Below are 23,969 nucleotides of genomic sequence, written 5' to 3' on the forward strand. Positions count from 1 at the left end.
CACCCTTATCCAAGGGGACTTATATTATCTTGTTTTTTTTTTTTTTTAAAAATGTATACAGCTGAGCAATTGAGGGCCTTTGCTCAGGGGCCCAACAGTGGCAGCTTGTTAGACTTGGGATCAAACTTACAACCTTCTGATTTTTAGCCCAACACCTTGAGGCTTAAGCACTAAGCTACCACACGCCACTGTGTCTTCATGGAGTTCGCTCTGGCACAGGAAGCTTTGGAACTGATTTTGACCTCCAGTTCAGGGAAAGACATTTTATACTAACAGTTTTGGGGAAGAACCTCATGAGTGTGATGGTCAGGTGTCTCCAAACAAACCATTGGCCGTTTAGATTGTAAATGACAGAATTTAACTGCTTGCTGGATCTCCTTTGTTGTTTTGGTGTCTCATGTATTACAAACCATCACGTGACATGTTTGACCAATCACGCCTGTCTCTGCGATGACGTTTCCGGTTGCTGACAGAAAGGAGCGCTGTCACTACTCATACAGACACGGGATGTAAGTCTACCTGTATGTACTACTGCTAATAATAAACAGCCTTTAAACAAGCTGCTAACACGAGGAGCTCTGAGGTACTTGGATTGTTTAGTTAGCGTTAGCTGTGTTTAGTCAGACACTATTTTATTTCCTACCTGTATTTCGACAAACCTAACTTCCTGTAACAGGGTCAGCTTGGGCACTGAGATATGATTGGCTGGTTTTCGGCGGAGTGCCCGTGAGTATGAACTGTCAGCCAATCGTAATGTAGTGGGCGGGGTTTATGGAATACGGGTGGGGAAAATAAAACTGGATATCGAGCAGTAAACAAAAGTGCTTATTGTGCTGTTTATGTACACAATAGTGCACTATTCTCTATTGACCACACAAGCTGAAGTGCATTCTGGGTAATTCTGTATCTCTAGAGTGCAGTGTTTGATATTCACTAGAGATACAAACAAATCTTAGGTATAATTTCATCCACTGGTTTTCTGTTGAAATGTCTTAAAGCTGGGTTTGTTTGTTTTGGTTTATTGTGAAACCAAGAGCCACAAATGGTAAAAAGAAGTACGGATATTATTTTTTTAAATTAACACTAAATCCAGTATGGATTCATAAGTAAATAAAGATTCCCAAACTCTTAACTGATGCATCCTTTAGCCCAGGGCCTGAAATTCCACCTTTTATCCATGTATGAGAAAGTAAACTGCAGTCAGAGGAAATTAAGGAGAGAGATTTGTCATATACTCTGTATTCCTATTTAATACTCGTACTGTCCGTATTATCTCTCTACTACTCTGGAGTTGCCCATGGTGAGAGGCGGCGGGCTGGTGTGGGCTTGCTCATAGCCCCCCAGTTCAGCAACCATGTGTTGGAGTTCACCCCGGTGAACGAGAGGGTCGTTTCCCTGCGCCTTCGGGTCGGGGATAGGTCTCTCACGGTTATTTGTGCTTACGGGCCAAATGGCAGTGTAGAGTAGGGGTGCTGGAAAGTGGTCCGACCGGGGACTCTGTCGTTCTACTGGAGGACTTCAACGCTCATGGGGCAGTGACAGTGACACCTGGAGGGGCGTGATTGGGAGGAACGGCCCCCCGACCTGAACCCAAGTGGTGTTCTGTTATTGGACTTCTGTGCTAGTCACAGTTTGTCCATAAAGAACACCAAGTTCAAGCATAAGGGTGTCCATCAGTACACATGGCACCAGGACTCCCTAGGTCGGAAGTCGATGATCGACTTTGTGGTTGTTTCATCTGACCTCCGGCCGTACGTCTTGGACACTCGGGTAAAGAGAGGGGCGGAGCTGTCAACTGATCACCACCTGGTGGTGAGTTGGATCCAATGGCGGGGGAGGAAGTTGGACAGACTTGGCAGACCCAAACGTACTGTGAGGGTCTGCTGGGAACGTTTGACAGAGTCTCCGGTCAGAGAGATCTTCCGGTCAGAGACATGTCTTCCACTGAGGAAGCAGAGGGCGGGGGCTCAGTTGTGGACTCGTCGATTCCCCAAGCTGAGGTCACTGAGGTAGTTGAGAAGCTCCTCAGTGGCAAGGCACCGGGGGTGGATGAGATCCGCCCTGAGTACCTCAAGTCTCTGGATGTTGTGGGGCTGTCTTGGTTGACAAGCCTCTGCAACATCGCGTGGAGGTTGGGGACAGAGCCTCTGGACTGGCAGACTGGGGTGGTGGTGGTCTCTCTGTTTAAGAAGGGGGACCGGAGGGTGTTTTCCAACTATAGTGGGATCACACTCCTCAGCCTCCCCGGAAAAGTCTATGCCAGGGTACTGAAGAGGAGAATTCGGCCGATTCAGGAGGAACAATGCGGGTTTCTTCCCAGTCGTGGAACACTGGACCGTCTCTATACCCTCGCCAGGTTGCTCGAGGGTTCATGGGAGTTTGCCCAACCAGTTCACATGTGTTTTGTAGATCTGGAGAAGGCTTTCGACTGTGTCCCTCGTGGTGACCTGTGGGGGGTGCTCTGGGAATATGGGGTCCGGGGCCCTCTGCTAAGGGCTGTCAGGTCCCTATATGACCGGAGCAGGAGTTTGGTTCGCATTGCCGGCAGTAAGTCAGACTTGTTCCCGGTGCATGTTGGACTCCGGCAGGGCTGCCCTTTGTCACCGGTCCTGTTCATTACTTATATGGACATGATTTCTAGGTGCAGTATGGGGCCGGAGGGAGTCCGGTTTGGGGACCACAGGATTTCGTCTCTGCTTTTTGCAGATGATGTTGTCCTGCTGGCTTCCTCAAACCAGGACCTTCAGCGTGCACTGAGACGGTTTGCAGCCGAGTGTGAAGCGGCGGGGATGAGAATCAGCACCTCCAAGTCCGAGGCCATGGTTCTCAGTCGGAAAAGGGTGGCTTGCCCCCTTCCGGTTGGTGGAGAGCTCCTGCCTCAAGTGGAGGTTTAAGTATCTTGGGGTCTTGTTCACGAGTGAGGGAAGGATGGAGCGGGAGATCGACAGGCGGATTGGTGTATCTTCTGCAGTGATGTGGTCGATATACCGATCTGTTGTGGTGAAGAAAGAGCTAAGCCATAAGGCGAAGCTCTCTATTTACCGGTCGATCTATGTTCCTACCCTCACCTATGGTCATGAGCTTTGGGTCATGACCGAAAGGACGAGATCCCGGATACAGGCAGCCGAAATGAGTTTCCTCCGCAGGGTGAATCCCTGCTTAGGCTGCTGCGGCCCCGGATAAGCGGTAGAAGATGGATGAATGGATGGATGGATGGATGGATGGATGGACTGTCCGTATTGTCTTCACAACAAAACTATGCCATTACATTATCTCGTTACAAATACATGCTATTATGACAGATTATAACCCACCGAGAGACAAATCTGCTCAAATATAACTATCTACTCTTATTTATGTCTGTACTTTTTAGAGTCACAAACAGCTGGAACCAAATTCCTTGTGTGTGTAAACACATTTGGGAAATAAACCTGATTCTGATTCTGAGATGCAAGGTGTGACAGCACAGTTGTAGTTGTAGCATGTAATATAAGCTTATGATGGAAATGCTTCACTCTTCCCAAAACATAAACTGCAGTTATATAACGGATTATTTATAAATGTGAAATGTTTTAATTATGTTGTAAGAATTCAGTTTATAATCACTATTCTGCACAGACAGGGCTGTAGTACAGCTGAGAATCGTCATCAGTAAGTGAATTCACTGATGATATTTTAGAAAAACAGTCATTTCTCTACATGTAGTTTAAACAGATTCAGTTTAAGTTTCAGAGTAGGTTTTGTTGAGAGGGAGATCTTGGGGTAAAAAAGTGTTTATTTATTTATTTGTTGCAATTTCAGTTCACGATGTAGGTAGCAGAGGGAGACAAATGACAAACTGCTACTTTTGATTGGTCCTCTGTTTTATTGTTCTGCAGCACAGCATGCTGATTGTGTGTTTGTGTTGTTTGTGTTTTTTCTTTTTTCTTTTAAATTAAGGCTGTGATACAGTGGGAAGTGAAAGAGGGAACGGCCTCCTCTTAAGCATGGCCTCGGAGCTCAACAGCGTCATCTTCATAGCCAAACAGGAGCGCCACAAGAACCTTTTCCTCAACTACAGGAACCTGAACGTCTTTCCTGTGGAGCTCCTAAAAGATGAAGGCCTGCAGTTCCTGGAAAGACTCTACATGAAAAGAAACTTGCTCACAACACTGGTATGACTGACTGCCTCCCTCACGTACAGCATGCTCACAGCAACCGAGCTCTAAATCTTAGCACTTTTGTCTCTTTCAGCCTGTTAATCTAGCACAGAAACTGCCCAACCTCATTGAACTGTGAGTATTCCTGATTTCATCTAATGGTTCTTGCTGTGTAAGGCTTTTGTGGCATATAACTTTATTTTTTATTTGTAATAACACTCATGTCCAGCAGATGTCGCTAAAGAATCAACCCTGAAAACACCTCAGTAGTATATAAGCAGAAATGTGACTTCCTTTCTATTGAATTCCATTTTAATGACTGTTACATTTTCACTCGAGTGAATTCTGTTAATGCAGATTTTTTTATATAGCTATCTCCACTCCAACAACATTGTCTTCATTCCGCAAGGTAAAATGTCCAATATTGTGCTCGTGACAATATTCTGATGTTATTTCACAGATTTCATGGCTTTGTTCTTCACTTTGTACTTTGTCTCTACTTGAACTTGCAGATATCAAGAGCTTGACGAGGCTGCAGTCGCTGGATCTGAGTGATAACGCCCTGCAGGTGATCTGCCCTGAGATTGGACAGCTACGCACGCTACGCCAATTAAGACTGTTTAACAACCAGCTGGAATGGCTTCCACAAGGTTTGGGACCGTTATTAAAGCACTGCCATTTGGCTGGTTTATTCATTGCTTAATATAATATCAACTAAGGCAAGACGTCTTGACCCAGATAAAGCAAAACATCCCCAAACCTTAATACCGCCACCTCCAGGTTTCAGAGAAGGCATAAGGTTCTGAAAATGCTGTGTTTTTTTTCTCCAAACAGTATCAGAATCAGGTTCATTGACCATGTGTGTTTACACAAACAAGGAATTTGGTTACAGTTGTTGTACGAGAGTTAAATATGAATACAGAATATATTCATCAGATCAGTTACAGACATAAAGTGTGAGAGTGCATTGTAGTGCAAATAACAGTGTTGTGCAATATTATGCTTTTGTACAATATCCAGCAGCAGTAGTGTGTGTAACATACAGATGATGTGATGACTGACAGTTCTGATAATGCAGTACGTATAGATATAAAGCAGGGAATATAATTATGGTGAGTTGTTAATCAGGGTGATTGTCTGGGAAAAGAAACTGTTCCTATGTCTGGCAGTTTTGGTAAACAAAGTTCTGTAGTGCCTGAGAGAAGAGAAATGCTCTTCGTTTAAGCCAAAAAGCTCTAATTTGGACTCGTTCACTTACAAATATTTGCTAGTCCGTGCGAGCTTTAGCAAAATGCCACGCCACCATGTACACCACTGCCGTTGTGTTCTTCTGATGCTCTCGAGGTTCCTTTGTTCCTAACAAAATAATAACTTGGAGAATTAGAGATCATTTTGCAACGTTTTCCAGCCTGATGAGCGTCAACTTTATTTTTTTGTTTTTTTTATTTTTAGGTCATAAAATAACATCTACATTCGTGCCTCGATGTACAGAAGTGTTGAGAAAATCAGATGTTGATGGATGTATAAACAGTCAGACATTCAGGTTTTTCTCCAGCGAGTTGTAAGCTGTATGTATTTGGTTTCAGACAGATGCTTCTGCCAAAGAGCAGTGAGTGCTTGTGTGTTTCTGGACCGGGTGTCTAAGACCTGGCACAGGCTTCCTTTCTCCTTTCCTAATTTAGCAACAGTGAGCAAAACTACGGAGGAATAAATGGATGCTGGACTTCAGGAGTGGATTTTTTTTTTTTTCTCTTTCTCTCTCGATTTTTTTTCTTTTTTAATTCCACCACAGTGGAATCTGCTGCAACACAAATATGCTGTGATTGTGATCTCTCATACTTTCCAATAGACATGAATTTCTTCTGATAAATTTGCTTTCATTCCAGACGTGTGTGATCAGTCAACACAGGTTTAATGTTCAAAGTCTGCTGGAAAGATTTTGCACTGGAGCTACAAGACAATCATTTTTGCTATTGAGTTTGTTCAGGATCTCAGACTTCCTTGTGTAATACCAGTGTGTGAGCTGTTTATTATTTTATGAACAAATTGAATAGTGCATTATGAGTTGAGTATGATGATGACTTAACACCAAAATGCTAAATCTGTAGCTGTAAGCATTCTTTAAAAAAAAAGCACTACGAAGTCTGATCTGCCGCAGGCGTTAGACGTAATGAAGCAGAGTGAGTTTTGTACTCTGAGAACAACCTGTGACCCAGTTGGAAGCATCTGTATTTGAAACCGATTTATTTTCAACTTGAAGCAGTATGTTATGTTTTGTCAGATGTGGTATCTGTTTATTTCATTTCACTCTGCTAATCGTCCTCCCGGCTCGTCTGCTTTGTGTGGTGCTAGTGCTGCATGTCACGGAACAATATGCGTTTGTGGTTTTGTAACCTGAATGTGCATTTCAGTGGTTGGAACGTTTTTCGGAACGATGCTTTGATTTATGGTTAACTCAGAAACCTTCTGTTTCTTATTGGGAACACATTCTTGTTACAAAACTCTCATAGAGGATTATGGATGTGACTCGCAGGTTATCGTGACGGAACTATTCTTCACCAGCAGAGGGCAGCAGCATCAGATAATGAGAAGCAGATAAAGACTCTTAAATCAGTGTACTGTTTTATCATACACTTGCTCTGAGAATGAGTGTGGCCACAGTGCCTGTCAGTTACACTGTAGGAGGGGGCGTGGCCTCTGTGCCTGTCAGTTACACTGTAGGAGGGGGCGTGGCCACTGTGCCTGTCAGTTACACTGTAGGGGGGGCGTGGCCTCTGTGCCTGTCAGTTACACTGTATGAGGGGGCGTGGCCTCTGTGCCTGTCAGTTACACTGTAGGAGGGGGCGTGGCCACTGTGCCTGTCAGTTACACTGTAGGGGGGGCGTGGCCTCTGTGCCTGTCAGTTACACTGTATGAGGGGGCGTGGCCTTTGTGTCTGTCAGTTACACTGTAGGAGGGGGTGTGGCCTTTGTCTCTGTCAGTTACACTTACGGGGGGGATGTGGCCTTTGTCTCTGTCAGTTACACTTAAGGGGGGGGTGTGGCCTTTGTCTCTGTCAGTTACACTTAAGGGGGGGATGTGGCCTTTGTCTCTGTCAGTTACACTTAAGGGGGGTGTGGCTTCTGTCTCTGTCAGTTACACTTAAGGAGGGGATGTGGCCTTTGTCTCTGTCAGTTACACTTAAGGGGGGTGTGGCTTCTGTCTCTGTCAGTTACACTTAAGGAGGGGATGTGGCCTTTGTCTCTGTCAGTTACACTTAAGGAGGGGTGTGGCTTCTGTCTCTGTCAGTTGCACTTAAAGGGGGTGTGGCTTCTGTCTCTGTCAGTTACACTTAAGGGGGGTGTGGCTTATGTCTCTGTCAGTTACACTTAAGGAGGGGTGTGGCCTTTGTCTCTGTCAGTTACACTTAAGGAGGGGTGTGGCCTTTGTCTCTGTCAGTTACACTTAAGGAGGGGTGTGGCCTTTGTCTCTGTCAGTTACACTTAAGGAGGGGTGTGGCTTCTGTCTCTGTCAGTTACACTTAAGGAGGGGTGTGGCCTTTGTCTCTGTCAGTTACACTTAAGGAGGGGTGTGGCCTTTGTCTCTGTCAGTTACACTTAAGGAGGGGTGTGGCCTTTGTCTCTGTCAGTTACACTTAAGGAGGAGTGTGGCTTCTGTCTCTGTCAGTTACACTTAAGGAGGAGTGTGGCTTCTGTTTGTCAGTTACACTTAAGGGGGGTGTGGCCTTTGTCTCTGTCAGTTACACTTAAGGGGGATGTGGCCTTTGTCTCTGTCAGTTACACTTAAGGAGGGGATGTGGCCTTTGTCTCTGCCAGTTACACTTAAGGAGGGGTGTGGCCTTTGTCTCTGTCAGTTACACTTAAGGAGGGGTGTGGCTTCTGTCTCTGTCAGTTACACTTAAGGGGGGTGTGGCCTTTGTCTCTGTCAGTTACACTTAAGGGGGGTGTGGCCTTTGTCTCTGTCAGTTACACTTAAGGAGGGGTGTGGCCTTTGTCTCTGTCAGTTACACTTAAGGGGGATGTGGCCTTTGTCTCTGTCAGTTACACTTAAGGGGGTGTGGCCTTTGTCTCTGTCAGTTACACTTAAGGAGGCAATGTGGCCTTTGTCTCTGTCAGTTACACTTAAGGAGGGGTGTGGCCTTTGTCTCTGTCAGTTACACTTAAGGAGGGGTGTGGCCTTTGTCTCTGTCAGTTACACTTAAGGAGGGGTGTGGCCTTTGTCTCTGTCAGTTACACTTAAGGAGGGGTGTGGCCTTTGTCTCTGTCAGTTACACTTAAGGAGGGGTGTGGCTTCTGTCTCTGTCAGTTACACTTAAGGAGGGGTGTGGCTTCTGTCTGTCAGTTACACTTATGGGGGGTGTGGCCTTTCTCTGTCAGTTACACTTAAGGGGGATGTGGCCTTTGTCTCTGTCAGTTACACTTAAGGAGGGGTGTGGCTTATGTCTCTGTCAGTTACACTTAAGGAGGGGTGTGGCTTCTGTCTGTCAGTTACACTTAAGGGGGGTGTGGCCTTTGTCTCTGTCAGTTACACTTAAGGGGGATGTGGCCTTTGTCTCTGTCAGTTACACTTAAGGGGGGTGTGGCCTTTGTCTCTGTCAGTTACACTTAAGGAGGCAATGTGGCCTTTGTCTCTGTCAGTTACACTTAAGGAGGGGTGAGGCTTCTCTCTCTGTCAGTTACAGTTAAGGAGGGGTGTGGCTTCTGTCTCTGTCAGTTACACTTAAGGCGGGTGTGGCCTTTGTCTCTGTCAGTTACACTTAAGGGGGGTGTGGCCTTTGTCTCTGTCAGTTACACTTAAGGAGGGGTGTGGCCTTTGTCTCTGTCAGTTACACTTAAGGGGGGTGTGGCTTCTGTCTGTCAGTTACACTTAAGGAGGGGATGTGGCCTTTGTCTCTGTCAGTTACACTTAAGGAGGGGTGTGGCTTCTGTCTCTGTCAGTTACACTTAAGGAGGGGTGTGGCTTCTGTCTGTCAGTTACACTTAAGGGGGGTGTGGCCTTTGTCTCTGTCAGTTACACTTAAGAGGGATGTGGCCTTTGTCTCTGTCAGTTACACTTAAGGGGGGTGTGGCCTTTTTCTCTGTCAGTTACACTTAAGGAGGCAATGTGGCCTTTGTCTCTGTCAGTTACACTTAAGGAGGCAATGTGGCCTTTGTCTCTGTCAGTTACACTTAAGGAGGGGTGTGGCTTCTGTCTGTCAGTTACACTTAAGGGGGGTGTGGCCTTTGTCTCTGTCAGTTACACTTAAGGGGGATGTGGCCTTTGTCTCTGTCAGTTACACTTAAGGAGGGGTGTGGCTTCTCTCTCTGTCAGTTACACTTAAGGAGGGGTGTGGCTTCTGTCTGTCAGTTACACTTAAGGAGGGGTGTGGCCTTTGTCTCTGTCAGTTACACTTAAGGAGGGGTGTGGCTTCTCTCTCTGTCAGTTACACTTAAGGAGGGGTGTGGCCTCTGTCAGTTCTAATTATTATAAATTGTGTGTAGAATATATGACTAAAGCCCCCAGGTGGTCCAGAGGCAGGATAACACGCTCTCATTGCTGCAGGCTGGGTAATATTCGCGGGCAGGGAACTAACCCAACCACTGAAGAGTTAAGTCTCACCCGCGGTTCTGAGTCCGGTTAAAAAAGGGAGGGTTGCGTGAGGAAGGGAATCCGGCGTAAAACCTGTGCCAAATCTAATATACGGATCAAACATCATTTTATTATTATGTAGTTAGCCTAATTTGACCTTTAATATAGAAATGTTGCTTATACCACTATTGCTGCTGTTTGTGTGTGTGTGTGTATGTGTGTGTGTGTGTGTGTGTGTGTGTGTGTGTGTGTGTGTTTGTGTGTGTGTGCGTGTGTGTGTGCTGTACCAGAGCTGGGGGATTTGAAGGAGCTGGAGACTCTGGATGTGTCCAAGAATCTGTTAAGGACTCTCCCAGAGCAGCTGCACCAGTGTGTGTCTCTAAAGTGTCTGTCAGCTGACCGGAACCTCCTGCAGTACATCCCTCGTCAGCTGTGTCAGCTCCCAGAACTCAACGAGCTCTCCATGGCTGGAAACTGCCTCAAATCACTGCCTCTGGGTGAGCGCTGCTATCCAGACACATGCATGCTCACTCAGGCCAGGTTACTTTATCATGTTTAGTACGCAAGTGAGTACTGAAATATGCTGATGGACTCTTCAATTCTGCCAGATTATGCAACTACAGCATGAAATAAAGGCTCTCGCAAGATCGCACAAGATTCCGAACTGTTCCTCAGTGTCCCTGAGTGAAGTCTCTATAGAGTCAGTGTCTCAGAGTCTCAGTGAGGAATCTTTCTAATGTGCTGGTTGTGCTTGAGTTAGTTAGCGGGTCACGTGGAGCTGCAGGTGCTGTGATAGGCCACCCGCTGTGAGGTGCCCCAGGGGATTGTGGGTGATAATGAGCCTGAAATACTTCTCATAATGATGTTCTCAGTGCTTCAGCTCTCATACTGTCTATATCTCTGTCTGTCTATCTCTTTCCCTCTCCCTCTATATCTCGATCTGTCTGTCTGTCTCTCCTGTCTTTCCATTTGGTCATGTACAGAGGCTCTAAATCTTCAGGGAATCCATGCTCTTTTCTTACTCATGTTTACAGACCCAGTCAAGCTGCTAATAATACTTGTCTCAGGTTCTTTGTCCAAATGTAGAAGTCTTTTTAAATGCTATCCTCTTTATTGATCTGACAACGGCCACACGTTCTTCTCATCAGATCTCGGCCGCTCCATAAAGCTACAGTTCGTCTTCGTGGACAGCAACGTTTGTCTTAAGGGTCTGCCATCTTACCTGTATAACAAGGTCATCGGCTGTAACGGGTAAGCGTTTGAATTGTTTGCCAGATAGAGTGCTGGTGTACTGGGATTGACAAATCTTAACATAGCATCATGTTCCAATCACTTTCATGGCCAGTGGAGCTGAGTGAACTCAAGCGTGATACTATGATAGGTTGCCACCTGTGCAGTAAGTCCATTTGTGAAATTACCTAACTACTAAATATTTAACTGTTAGTGATCTAACAAAGTGGAAGCACTTGGGAACAACAGCAACTCAGCCACAAAATGAAAGGCCACATAAAATCACACAGCGGTGTCATCACATGCCGAGGCGCACAGTGCGGAGAAGACGGCAACTTTTTGCAGAGTTAATAGCTCGAGTTTAGCTCAAGAACAGTGTGTAGAGAGCTTCACGGAATGGGTTTCCCTGCATCCGAGCCTTACATCACCAAGTCCAAAGCAAAGCGTTCAATGCAGTGGTATAAAACACGTATAAAGCAAATGTTTTCTTTCAAGAACATAAAGATTTACTTTATATTATTTACCCTCTTCAATGATATGACTAATCAAAAGAAAACACCACCAACCCCTCACATTTCCTGTGCTAAACTATGCTGCATGGCCTGCACATGCAAACCAGTGTGTGTGTGTGTGTGTGTGTGTGTGTGTGTGTGTGTGTGTGTGTGTGTGTGTGTGTGTGTGTGTGTATACTATATATATATTATTTTACAACAAGAAGTGATGGATTTCATTCTTCCATTTATAGTTACATTTATGAATGTTGTGAGACGTTCCTTATATAGCAGCTGTAAGCAGTTAGTTGATGCAGTTTTTGATGAAATAGTTTTTGCATCACTGGAGGCTTTTACTATAAATGTTAAATAACTTGTTAATATCTTTCTTATAATAACAACACTTTTATGGATTATTTAAAAAATAACGTGCAAACCAGAACATGACTGTGTGTATGATTTCTAACACATACCACGTTGCTCTTGAATTCTCCAATCTGTTTGCCCAGAAGGTGTTCATTTTTTTTTTTAAATAAAAGCCCCAGTTTATATTAATGCACTCTGTAATAATGCCACATAATAAATGGGCTGTAAAAAAAACGTACATTAAGGAAATATAAAAGAAAATTGTTAATAATCTTAAGGTATTCTTTAAGGAAACATTTTTAAAAAGGAGTCTCCAGGGCAGGTGCTTTGTAACAGTAACTTTTTTATTATGAGAAAGTCTTTAGAATAAGAGAGAGTGATAGCAGAATGTGACTTGTCTCAATGATGGTCCATTATATTAAATGTAACTATGAACTGATAAAAAGTATAGAGTTGATTAATAAGTACATATTCTTACCATTGTGTGCTGTTATTGGAAAAGAATCAGCACGTCGTGTCATTGTATTACTACTTACAGAACACGCGTCTCAGAACACAGATCAGCTTTCACACTTTTTTCATATTCATTTTATTAGATAACAAATCTAAGACTTTTAAAATATCCTTGCATTTATCTGTGCAATAATCTGACTAATTAGATATTGCTCACACTTCTGCTACAGAGTTATATGGCATTTAATGCCGTCTTTGGAAATGAATCATGCTGTTATCATATTGAGGCGAACATGAGTCGCAGTGACTGATGTCACTAAAACACGTCAGTTAGTCCAGTCAGTCAGTTTCATATGATGAAGGGAGTAATGGCATGTGAACAATAACGTAACACTGTTCCTTCGTGTGTACATGTGTGTCTATGTCTGTGTGTGCATGTGTACAGCTGTGGCGTTTCTCCAAACGTTTCTGACGTGACACAGCGGTTCCTGACCTTCGGAGATATGAAGGTGCCTCTGCCTTCTGAAGTGAAGTGTCTCGGCACTGAGGCTGAACGGGTGCTGACGTTAGAAGAGATGGCCATGAGAACGCTGCATGAAGCTTACAGCAGGAACAGGAAGGGTGAGTCTCACAATAACCTTTTTGCCGTTGAGTTTACTAAGCACAGATACAGTACATGAACCTTCTAGTGTCCAGACTCCTGAACCTACACTCTTTCAGAGGTGATACTAACAAACTGACACACATCCCTTTAAATCTAGTTTTAAAAAATACCACTGTTGTGTTTTGTAATATATTAGGTCTTTCGACCCAAATACAAATCACTGTTCTCATTTCACTAATGTTTGATATTACACTTTCTTTTCGGAGGAATAAATGTTCTAAGCCATATCATATTATTTTATTTTATTACTGTTACATTGTTGGGGAGGCCTGCATAAATAAAAAAAAAACTTTAAAGCTGACAGGAAGTGAAAAGACAAGGAAAATAATGCTATAATGAATAATGCAAATTCGGGTGATGAAATAAGTTAAACATGTTCAAGGAAATAGTAAGGAATAAAATATGGCATGCTGTTATAGGAAAATAATAACAGATTCTTTTACCAAAACAGCGTGTCTTAAAATGTTTTATTTCTGTTATAGCAGTCCGACAGGGATTATAATATATATATATAATAATATAATATAATAATATATTATTAATTACAACAAGAAGTGATGGATACTTTTCTTCCGTTTATAGTTACATTTATGAATGTTGTGAGACGTTCCTTATATAGCAGCTGTAAGCAGTTAGTTGATGCAGTTTTTGATGAAATAGTTTTTGCATCACTGGAGGCTAATGTCTTTCTTATAATAACAACACTTTTATTGATTATTTAAAAAATGCATATATATATATATATAATATGGCAAGTCCTTGTGAATGAGCTCTTGCTCTAGAATTGACTATAAACTTAAAATGTATTCTGATACCAGACGATAAAAAACAAGTTGTGCATTCGGTACCCTGTACAGTAGGTTGTTCAGTCATTTTAGCGCTCATTACGATTCTTTTCTTGTCCTCTGCTCAGACTCTTCGTCCTTGCCAGCGTATCTGCTGCCCCCCAGCCTGCTCGAGCTGTTCCAGTGTCCATTGGGTCACTGCCATCGCTGCAGTCAGCCCATGTTCACCATCGTCTACCCCAAACTTTTCCCCCTGAGAGACACCAGTCTGGCTGGAGTGCATGGGAGGTACAGTACCGCCATGACAACACACACTTTCCCTTCATTCACATAGGTTTTTATCTTGCACATATCCAGCTCTTTCTCACCACTCAAAAGATTGCATCACCTGCATCGTAAGTGTGGCTTCTTGAGAAATGTTGAGCATGGAATAGCTCAGCTTTTGTGTACAGATGAAGAAGAAATTTGAACCATGAAACTTGAACTGCAGCTTATTGTCTCATTTCAAAAAGCAAATTTAAAATCTTTTGGAATATCCACCTCCTATTGGTATTTGTAACATCTAACTTGGCATGAAATAAGATAATAATAATAATATGTTTAATTTATATAGCGCTTTTCCCAAGCTCAAGGACGCTTTAAAAGGTACAGTATTTCAAGACAGATGAAATATAGTGTAACATACATAGATCAAAATGTATTCTTCTTCTGAAACATAGTCATGTTGACTTCCCTAAGGTCCGCAAGGACTCAGTTTCACTTGACCTGGCGATGATAAACTAATAAATGATAAACTAATAAACAGTGCTCAAGTTAAAAACATTGGCACATTAAAGCAGCAATGGAATCAGCATCAGAGTCATCTTTAGTTATATCGTCACATGTCCTAAGAGATTTGTTAGGGTTTGTTTTATCTTTTCAGAATCCATTTATATTTCAGTAGATTTTTTTCCCCCAAGTCATAGATTAAAAATTATGAAATGACTTTGTATTACTTAATACACTTTTTACTCATATTTCATGTATTATTATTATTATTATTATTATTATCATTATTATTATTATTATTATTATTTATACATTATTCATTCATTATTACTTAGATTTTATGAAACGGATTACAAATAATCATTACCAACTTATAAATAGTTATAAACATGGTTGTACTTATTTTTGAATATGGGCTTCAAAATTCATTTTTATTCTTTAATAACTACAATAACTGACTTGCACATACATGAGGGTTGTGTTTTAGGACCATCTCAGTTCTGCTGCTCTGATTCCTCCTCTGATCCTTCGTGTTGGTAAATGATGAGCTGGCCGATCAGGGCTCGTCTAGCTCCTCTGTCTGTCTCAGCCCATTAGTAACAGGACACCAGCATTTCAGTATCAACATCTCCTATCCTAACCCATCCTAACACAATCAGCACGGCTAATTGGCTAATCTCAGGTCCTCGACGTGCATTAAGAGATCTAATCGGTCGGCCAGTTACGTCTGGACCTGTCCGGTGCAGCTAGAGAGCTGGGTAGTAGTGAGCAGCAGCACCAGTCAGTGTGGGTTTCTGTCTGTGCGTGTTGGGAAAGAGGAAAGAAAGAGACTGACAGGAATGTCTAGGTGAACTTTGTCATGTCACCACTTAACAGCTTCTTTCCCGTATTTTCTCTTTTTCTCTCCCTTTTTCTTTCCCTACCCGCCTCTCTCTCTCTTTCAACAGAACGACGTTGAGTTTTGTAGCATACTGCTGCTCCAGCCACTGTTTGCAGATGTTTGACCTGCAGGGTTGATATCAACATTTCATCCCTCATGGTTCTGTGGTCACGATGTGCCAGAAGAATGTTCTGATGTCTTGCATCACCTTAGCTTTGGCAACCTTTCTAAGTTTGTAGTTGAGCTTTCAATAGTGAAAGTCAGCATAGGCACTTTCTCTCAAAATATGACTAGTTTCATTTTATGAAGGATTTTTTTTAAACAGAGTCTATAAAAACCCTGAGATTCTTTCTATACCACAAGAAAGATAAGAAATATTTTTTGAATATAGCCAAATTTCCTACTTGATGGAAGTGTCCTGATGATGTTCAGATCTGTGTTAAAAAAGTATTTTTTCTTGTAAAGGATTGAACTCCATTTTGGAGATTTTTTGTTTTCTGTTATGACTGTTCTAGACCTGGTGAAGCACTACAGAATACACCAATGCTATTAAAACAATACTGAAATCTCAGTTTTCAAATCTAACTCTTGCCCTGACTAATGTTGCTAACAAGTCCTATAAAGGTGAATTGTTGCAACAATTAATTCTAAATAAGCAAATGAAAAATACCGAAAACTGATTGTGCAACATGGATTTTCTTTAGTGCTAAACCACTCCTTTAATGCATCATGATGTCATCAAATAAATACATTATTTTCTGACCACAACCTCAATCTATGTTAATATCTGCAAAGCTATTCAGGATTTTGTGAGGCTAGTCATTGATTTTTCCAACTAAACCTTTCCACATGCACATCTGTCTGAAATGAAATGACCTTTGGTGTTATTTCTAGATGAAACACCATGGTTCCATTCATGTCTAGTTACCTGGAGACTTGTAAACGTTAAGTAAATAAACTTCACTCTTCAATATTTGTATATTGAAGTGTTTGAAATTTATTGAGTGCTTTATACTTTAGATCATTGTAACATTGTACTGAAAGGTTTATTGAAAGTTGCGTTTGGCTACAGATTTCTGTAACTACAATTAAATCTGATTATTCCATTCATATGGGATCCTGTACAGGCTTGATCTCTCCAAACAGGAAGGAGTTGAGTAATGTGTGGACATGATTTCTTCTATTCCCTACAGGTACAAAATGAACCAGTTCTTTTAATCACTTATATGGTGGTGTCTAACACACCGGTTGCAAACTCATGAAGATGTTGTGAATCAGCTGATGAGTTACAGCTGATGCATTAGAAGGAAAAACTCCAAGACCTAGGAATCTTTATTGTTCTTCAGAACAGAAAATGTACTAACACATTATATTATGAGGACTGGTGTGGTACCCTGGTGCACAGGTCTGCCTTCATATGATTCCTCTGCATGTTAGACAATTTCTGGAGCTCTAAATCGAACAGTAGAATTCATATTGATCAACAACATGAAGTGAAGAATGAAGATTTTAAAACTTAAAAAAGGTTAACTGTATTTCCATTAAGTTGAAAGTAATGGGCTGGGTCAGCCATGTGCTGAGTGAACAAAGTGCAAGCGTTAAATACATAAAAGCAAAATAGATTTCAAACTAATAGTCCCGTGTCCTCATGGGCCTTGGTTTTCTGTATTGGTGTCTCTAAAGACACTGTCTCTAAAAGTGTGGGTGTGTGTGCGTGTGCGTGCTTTTCCACTGCAACCCTGACTAAAAGAAAGCTTCTACTGAAGAAACCAGAATGAATAAATTAACCTAAATAGTTTAGTGAAATATCACATTTGCACAGATATCACTTGGCCTGTTGGCATGGAGGCACAGCATGAAGTGTTGCTGTCTCACAGCTCCAGGGGAACCAGTTCAATCCTGAGCTCAAGTTACTGTCCAGGCCGAGTTCTGTGTGTTCTCTGCATGCTCATGCAGGTTCCCTCCATTTCTCTAGTTTTCTCCCTCATCCCAAATACCTGAAGTTGTGAGGAGTGTGTGTGTGCACGCACACATACATCTGTCTCTCTCTCTCTCTGTCTGTCTCTCTCTCTCTCTGTCTGTCTGTCTCTCTCTGTTTCTCTCTCCTCTCTGGTGCTCTGGTATCTATTCTGCCATCCCATTCAGAGTGTATTTTGGTCTTGTGCCCAGTCTTCCCACCCTGACCAAGATGGAGCAGAATGAATGAAGCACTTAGCTTGTATATAGTCAATCAGCCAAGGCAGATTTTGTGTTCAATGTCTCGGGTTGTTCGGAAACTGGGCGGATTTGATTTTCCCCAGAACATTCATTTATACTTCCCAAATAAATCAATTATCCAGGTCACATTTCAAGCCTGAGACAGCTGTATTAAATGAACTGTTCAACTTATAAATTCAAAGGATTTTTATTTAGCTCCTTAAGATATATCCTCATTATTCATGTGTACAGTTTATATGCTGGCTGTTTACCTGAGCACTTTTATATTCCTGAACTTTCTAAGACTGAAGACATTAAGCCAGATGCACGCGCGCGTTCTAGAATATTTCATTTCTTCTCGAGCACGCAAGTGGAGTCGTGCTGCACGTGATGGCGCGTGTTAACAATTTAAAACTCTGTGGCGCCCGAGAGAGAGAGAGAGAGAGAGAGAGAGAGAGAGAGAGAGAGAGAGAGAGAGAGAGAGAGAGACCGACAAAGAGAGAGAGAGAATAAGAGAGACAGAGAGAGAGAAAGAGAGACACAGAGAGAGAATAAGCGAGAGACAGAGAGAGTAAGAGAGAGAGACACAGAAGGAGAAATAGAGAGAGACAGAGATAGAGACACACAGAGAGAGAGAGAGAGAGAGAGAGAGAGAGAGAGAGAGAGACTGAGGGAGAGGGAGGAGGCTCGCGCAGCATTAGCGCCTCAGTGCTCGGCTTGTTAGCTTCTAGTTAGAGGAGAAGAGCATGAGGCCGTTTTGAAGAATGGCTCAGGACGTGTTTCGATCCCACGGTTTCACTCGTTAACGTGCCTTTGTTTCTCAGCGGAATACGGTAAGTAAAGAAAGTAAAAGATACTGGGACTGTTCTTGTGTGTCTGAGATTCAGTAAACCCGCTTTCTTTGTCACTCATCCGGTGTCAGTGGTGAGTTGGAGCTCGTGCGGTGATCCACTTTACTCAGGGATCTGGCGATCTGGTCACTGATACCGAGCGCGTGTCCAGGTTTTCGACAGTATCGAGGGATTTCCGGCTGCTTCATACTTTAGTTGACTTTTCCTCATTGTATATTTGAGCAAACTTTGCTATTAAAGTTTAATGAATATTGTAAAAATATCAACATCATTTGATATAAATGCAAATATCAAAGATTAGAATTTATTCATCATAATATGTTCCTTTAGGAGCCATAATTAACTGTAAGGTGTTTAAAGTCAATTAATTCTATAAGGAATCCAACTTTTTTCCAGTCTAACTTTATTATATATGTGTCTGTAATATTTCCTTAAATACATTTTCCCTTAAATATCTTTAGAACAACGAATCTTTCTCATATAAACTACTAATTTTTGAAAACAAATGTTTTTGTTTTTTTTAATGTCTATCCATGTTAAACATTTGCATCATGCGCTCATATCCAGTTTACGATATGGCAATATGATACAGGGTGAATTATCAGGACTTTGTGGTGAATTTATACACTGTAAATTACTCCAAATGTGCTTAACATATCATCTGACATTTAGTGCTGTGAGATGGAGTAAATACTTTCCCACTAAAAAACAGACTCCTGCACGTGGACTGGACGTCTGGTATCGCCATACGTTACTTTTACACACAATTTACCTTATTGCCAAATGCTGTAAATGTACATTATTACATTAAGACGATACTATCTTTCTACAATGAAAATGTTTTTCGATTTGTTTAACACCAACTCCACGATTGTGTTAATCCCTGATGTGATGAGGTTGTTTTATTATTTCAAACTTAAATATTGTGTTTTGTGAAAATGTCTTTTGCACAGACGCTCGCATTGATCTTGCGGCCGTGATGCTGATGCTTTATTCTCCATCCGCTCTATGCCTCATTAATGATGTAGTTATAACCGGCTTCACCAGAAATAAAAATAGTAACAAGCCTTCAAGAGCCTTTTTTTAGATTCATGTGGTTTGAAAATAGCCTTGGCTTTGAGTGTGTTTGTACACTGTGTTCGTTATTCCTGATGCTCCCTGAGGTTAATAGCCGTGAGTCTATTACATTAGGGCTGAAACTCACGCCGTCTGCTCGAGATTTAGAGCACAAGACCAATCTGATTAGACTGAGTGATGCCTGCTGCTAACAAGTGACGTGCATCACTGTGCATGTGCTAAATCATGAGGTAGCACCTAGTATAACACAAGCATATAACTGTACACCGAGTTTAAATTCACTTTCACTCATTTACGTGTAGCCTGTGAAGGGCTAGGACTATTTAATGGTCTTTTATCATTATCATCTAATAAAATTAGGCTTGTGCTGATGATCAGTTGTACATTTTGTGTTATACCACAATGCTGTCGAATTCTTGAAACTGATTGGTTAGGACGAGGTGATCTGTTTATATTAAAGCGTAATACCTTATTGTTTCTAGAATAACAGCTAATTCACAGGGATTTTAACTGGCCATGATCTAATGCTTATTGTATCACTGACACAGTGAAACATTCTCTAAGGATTTGTTTATTTTACATTTATTGAATTAAAACTTACAATCATTGTAAGGTGACAGTTTCTGTAAGGAGTCTCCAGTGTCAGTGCTTTGTAATAGTCAGAGATAAAGCTGTTAATACAGTAGCTGCTATATAAGTGATAATACAAACTAACTGACTTTCTATAAGGATTTTCTGTAACATGGAAACAATAAAAGAATAAAAAATGAAAAATTAACTGTGTGTTGTTTTTGTAATATTTAAAAACTTTCTCTCCCTCTTTCTGTTTCTCTCTTTGTTTGCTTCAAGGTTTGTTAAGAAGTTTGTAAGAAGAACCAAGGATCATCCATCATCTCTTTGACTTTCAGTATAACCTGACGGACATTTCTGGGTAAGATAAGCTCGCATTTATTCATAACAAACGCATTAGTTTGTAGACTAATGATACCATTTTACTTAAAGTATCAGGCACAGTATCATAAAATGATCATTTAAAAAAAATTTTTTATAACACCTTATCAGATCATCACATTTAGATGACTGTAGTATTTACTGCAACTTATTGTATTTAATTCCTACTACACTGTCGAGACTCTTAATCCTCTGTCATTTATAGATGATGGAAAGAATAAGTTTTAGCCAACAATCATTGAAATATGATTAAACCTGTGGTGTAGTCTACGTGATACTCAGGTATACGCCGTATACCCACAAGGAAATGCCAAGGATTTCTGTATACCCACTAGAAAATGGCAAGGATTTCCGTATACCCAATTAAAAAGCGTGAGGATACGTAACAATATCGTTTTGTGACACAACTTTCATTCATAAATTCACCCCGTCTGTGTTGCGAACACAGACTGTGGTTGCGATTGCTAATCACTAACATTTTTGGACCATTGGGGCTTCCGTGGCCTGTGACCTGATCTGATGTCACCTACCAAGGAGGAAAATTAGTTGTTTGGCGGTGTTTTGTGGCACAAATTTGAAATTAACTAACTAATGTAAAAGAAGATATGAAATGAAAGCAGACTCAAACTACACTCTTAGTGTTTTCGGAAGCCTGCGCCTAAAGCTACAGCAGCTTCAGGTGACATTTCACCCACAGCCCGAGTACAAATGTATTTGGAAAGCTTTGTAAACTACCAGTTCATTCAGTTCATAATATTCTGCAATGAAAGAGTGTTGGTGATAAAACTGAACAAATGTTTATTGTTCACTCTTAAATGTACATTGAAAATTGACAGCTGGTAAAACCTGTGCTCCAGGTCCCATATTCATATAATATTTAAGGCTAAATGTAGCTCTTAAAGGTATAGTTCACCCAAAAATGAAAATTGTGTTATTTCCTCACCCTCAATTTGTTCCAAAACTGTATGAGTTTCTTTCTTCTGTTTAACACAAAAGATGTTATTTTGAAAAATGTTGGTAATCAGACAGTTGGCAGCACTCACTGACTTTCATAGTCTATATTTTTTCCTACTGTGAAAGTCAATGGGTGCTGCCAACTGTCTGATTACATTTAGCCTTAAATGTTATATGAATATGGGACCTGGAGCACAGGTTTTATCAGCTGACTGTCTTTTGTTGCTTATCATAAATTGGAATGTTGATAACACATAAGCAGTCCTTAATAATGCTCTCAATTACATGTAGATGCATATTTTATGCATTGGTGAGTGTGGTGGTGCCTATGGGGTGTCGCTCTAGGATGGATCTGTATGAGGCTGGGGGGGGGGGGGGGTGTCACAGTATACTCACTACAAAAAACTAGACTACACCACTGGATTAAACAGTCACATGATGTCCTTTTTAACCAATAAAATGTACTTCCTTGTTACAAAAACACTTTTCAGCCTTAATTGACAAAGTAGTGCTTTGGGGTCGAGGAAGGCTTTTCTTAAACAAAAAGGAATTAAATCAAATAAATTAAATAATAAATGTCAACCTGTTTATTGTAGACCAAACTGAATAAAAGCATGAAAAAAATATGCAATGGTACATTTATATATTTGTCAACATTATTATAAGTATAAATTCATTTCTGTCTCTGAACAGTTAAGGGGTCAAGGACCCAACAGTAGGCTCACATGGTAGCTCGGACATTTAGACCCTTTTTAAACGTTTCAGTCATAAGCACTTAACTAGTGAGTTACTACTGCTGCATAACATATGGCGCTGAATGTTACCATTATCACTAAATATATTAATGTAAAAAATTTCATTTAAGTTGTCTATATTTGTCTATATTTATTTCTTTGTGATTTTAGGTTATTTTAGTTCTTACTAACCGTTCTTGCCATGAAGATAGCCTCAGTAGCTGACATGGCAGTAAATTATAGCAACTAACTAACTAACCATTATCACTAAATTTATACGTGTTTGAGAATTATATATGTAATGTAGTGTATATATATATATATAAGCGGCATTTGGCCGCTTTAGGACTTAATTCAGCTCTGAATTTAAACATTTTCTCCCCTCCCTCTTGCCTCATGTTGCCTCTTCAGCTCTGAAACCAAACCCTCTGGCTGCCTCCTGTCTGACCGCTACGCCGCACGTTTGATGCTAATTAGGTTCCCCGCGAGTCAAAAACTACACTCAATAAACACAGAAATCAAATAAAATTGTCTCCAAATATTAGCTCCTCAATCTGCCTTCCTGTAGCCGTATGAAGCCAGCTTTTGTGGATTGGAAATAGAAACCTCTGTGCTTGCCAAATCAAGCTGTGTATTAGATCTGGAGGGCGACCTGAGTGGGCTTTACTGCCCTCACTGTTAAGATCCAGCGCTGGCGTCCGAACCCGAGGGATCGAGGTCTGGCACCGTGCCTTTGCGCAAGCTAAAAAAAAAAAAGCTTTGCACTTTATTACCAGTGTGCTCTGCCTAACCAGCGCTTAACACAACTTAAGGAACCTGAAAGGGCTCTAAGGCGCAGGTCCTTAGGCAGTTTCACACTGCAAAAATCAGACTGAGGATATATTTTTCTCACTGACAGGAAATGATAGGTTTTGATATAAAACAAGAAATACCTCTCCCTCGTCTTATTTAGCATATTCTTTGATGTGGTATATATTCATGTTTTTGGACTGCCAGATTACTGTCAGATTCAGTTTCCACTTGCAATGGATATGAATATGTATATACAGAGAGGCATGTTTGGACTCAAATGGGTCTTTTATGAGAAAATGACTGAAGAAGAAACTAATGAAAATGAATAAACATTTCAGAGTATTTTGGAGCAGTTTGATTACATTGTAGTGGAGAAGCTACAATTTGTGCTTTCACAAGTAAAAATGAAAAAGTATTTACTGTTATTACAGAGACTCATTCTAACCGGTTAAAAAGTAAACAAAGGAAAAAAGAATAATAATTAAATAAAATTCATGAATGATTGATTTCGTGGCACATGGTAGTGTTTCTGTTTCATAGCTCTGGGTTCTCTGGTTCAATCAGGGAATTTTGTGTGGAATTTTGCATGCCTTCATTCCACCCACAGACATGTTTTTGGGAGGTAGGAGGAAACCAGAGAACCCAGAGGAACCCAGAGGAAATGGATATGGGAGAACATGCGCAGAAACTCCATGAAGAGAGAACCAGAGCTCAGGATCAAACCGGGGATACTGGAGCTGTCATGTGGTGTTAAACTCATAGATGGCTCATGTTTCTTTATTGTAGATTATTTATTTAAATATTAGGAGCTAGTGCGTACAGTTCGCTTAGCTGTATATTATGGAAAATCTCTGCTTCTCCCGCAAATCTTCCTAAAAAATAATAAATATAAATATGAGGTGATCTCTTCAAGTTACATCTTAATTTTGTTCATCACAGCTTTTGATGTGTTAATATAAATAACATGTTTTAATTAATCATGCAGCAAGAAGCTTTTAAAGCATTGCCTTTTCACTTGTCTCAGTGTCTGTGCTTCATTCTGATGATTGCTCAGCCTTGCTTCACTTCCC

At 41.2% G+C, this 23,969-nt stretch overlaps 2 protein-coding genes across 7 annotated transcripts in view; both read left to right on the forward strand.

Moving 5' to 3' along the window:
• Positions 1 to 355: 355 nt before the first annotated feature.
• Positions 356 to 16,344, forward strand: lrrc28 (leucine rich repeat containing 28). 4 transcript variants are annotated; one of them, XM_047810308.1, is made up of 10 exons: positions 356 to 509; positions 3,940 to 4,154; positions 4,234 to 4,274; positions 4,511 to 4,548; positions 4,652 to 4,789; positions 9,998 to 10,204; positions 10,856 to 10,958; positions 12,693 to 12,868; positions 13,825 to 13,984; positions 15,412 to 16,344. In XM_047810308.1, exons 2-10 carry the CDS (start codon positions 3,987 to 3,989, stop codon positions 15,479 to 15,481), a joined length of 1,101 nt encoding a protein of 366 aa, XP_047666264.1. In that variant the 5' UTR covers positions 356 to 509; positions 3,940 to 3,986; the 3' UTR covers positions 15,482 to 16,344. The 4 variants fall into 4 exon arrangements, with proteins under 4 accessions (XP_047666264.1, XP_047666266.1, XP_047666265.1 ...); XM_047810310.1 differs by having other exon boundaries at positions 426 to 521; XM_047810309.1 differs by having other exon boundaries at positions 443 to 583.
• A 1,819-nt stretch (positions 16,345 to 18,163) lies between these two features.
• Positions 18,164 to 23,969, forward strand: part of mef2ab (myocyte enhancer factor 2ab) — a 28,589-nt gene continuing 22,783 nt past the window's right edge. The window contains exons 1-2 of one of the 3 annotated variants that reach the window (XM_047809963.1): positions 18,164 to 18,373; positions 20,318 to 20,399. The gene's annotated coding sequence lies outside the window, so the exon portion shown is untranslated. The remainder of the gene's footprint in view (positions 18,374 to 20,317; positions 20,400 to 23,969) is intronic. The other 2 variants (XM_047809962.1, XM_027161140.2) reach the window with 2 other exon arrangements.

Source organism: Tachysurus fulvidraco, chromosome 2 (genome assembly GCF_022655615.1).
Source record: "Tachysurus fulvidraco isolate hzauxx_2018 chromosome 2, HZAU_PFXX_2.0, whole genome shotgun sequence".
NCBI classification, from domain to species: Eukaryota; Metazoa; Chordata; class Actinopteri; order Siluriformes; family Bagridae; genus Tachysurus; species Tachysurus fulvidraco.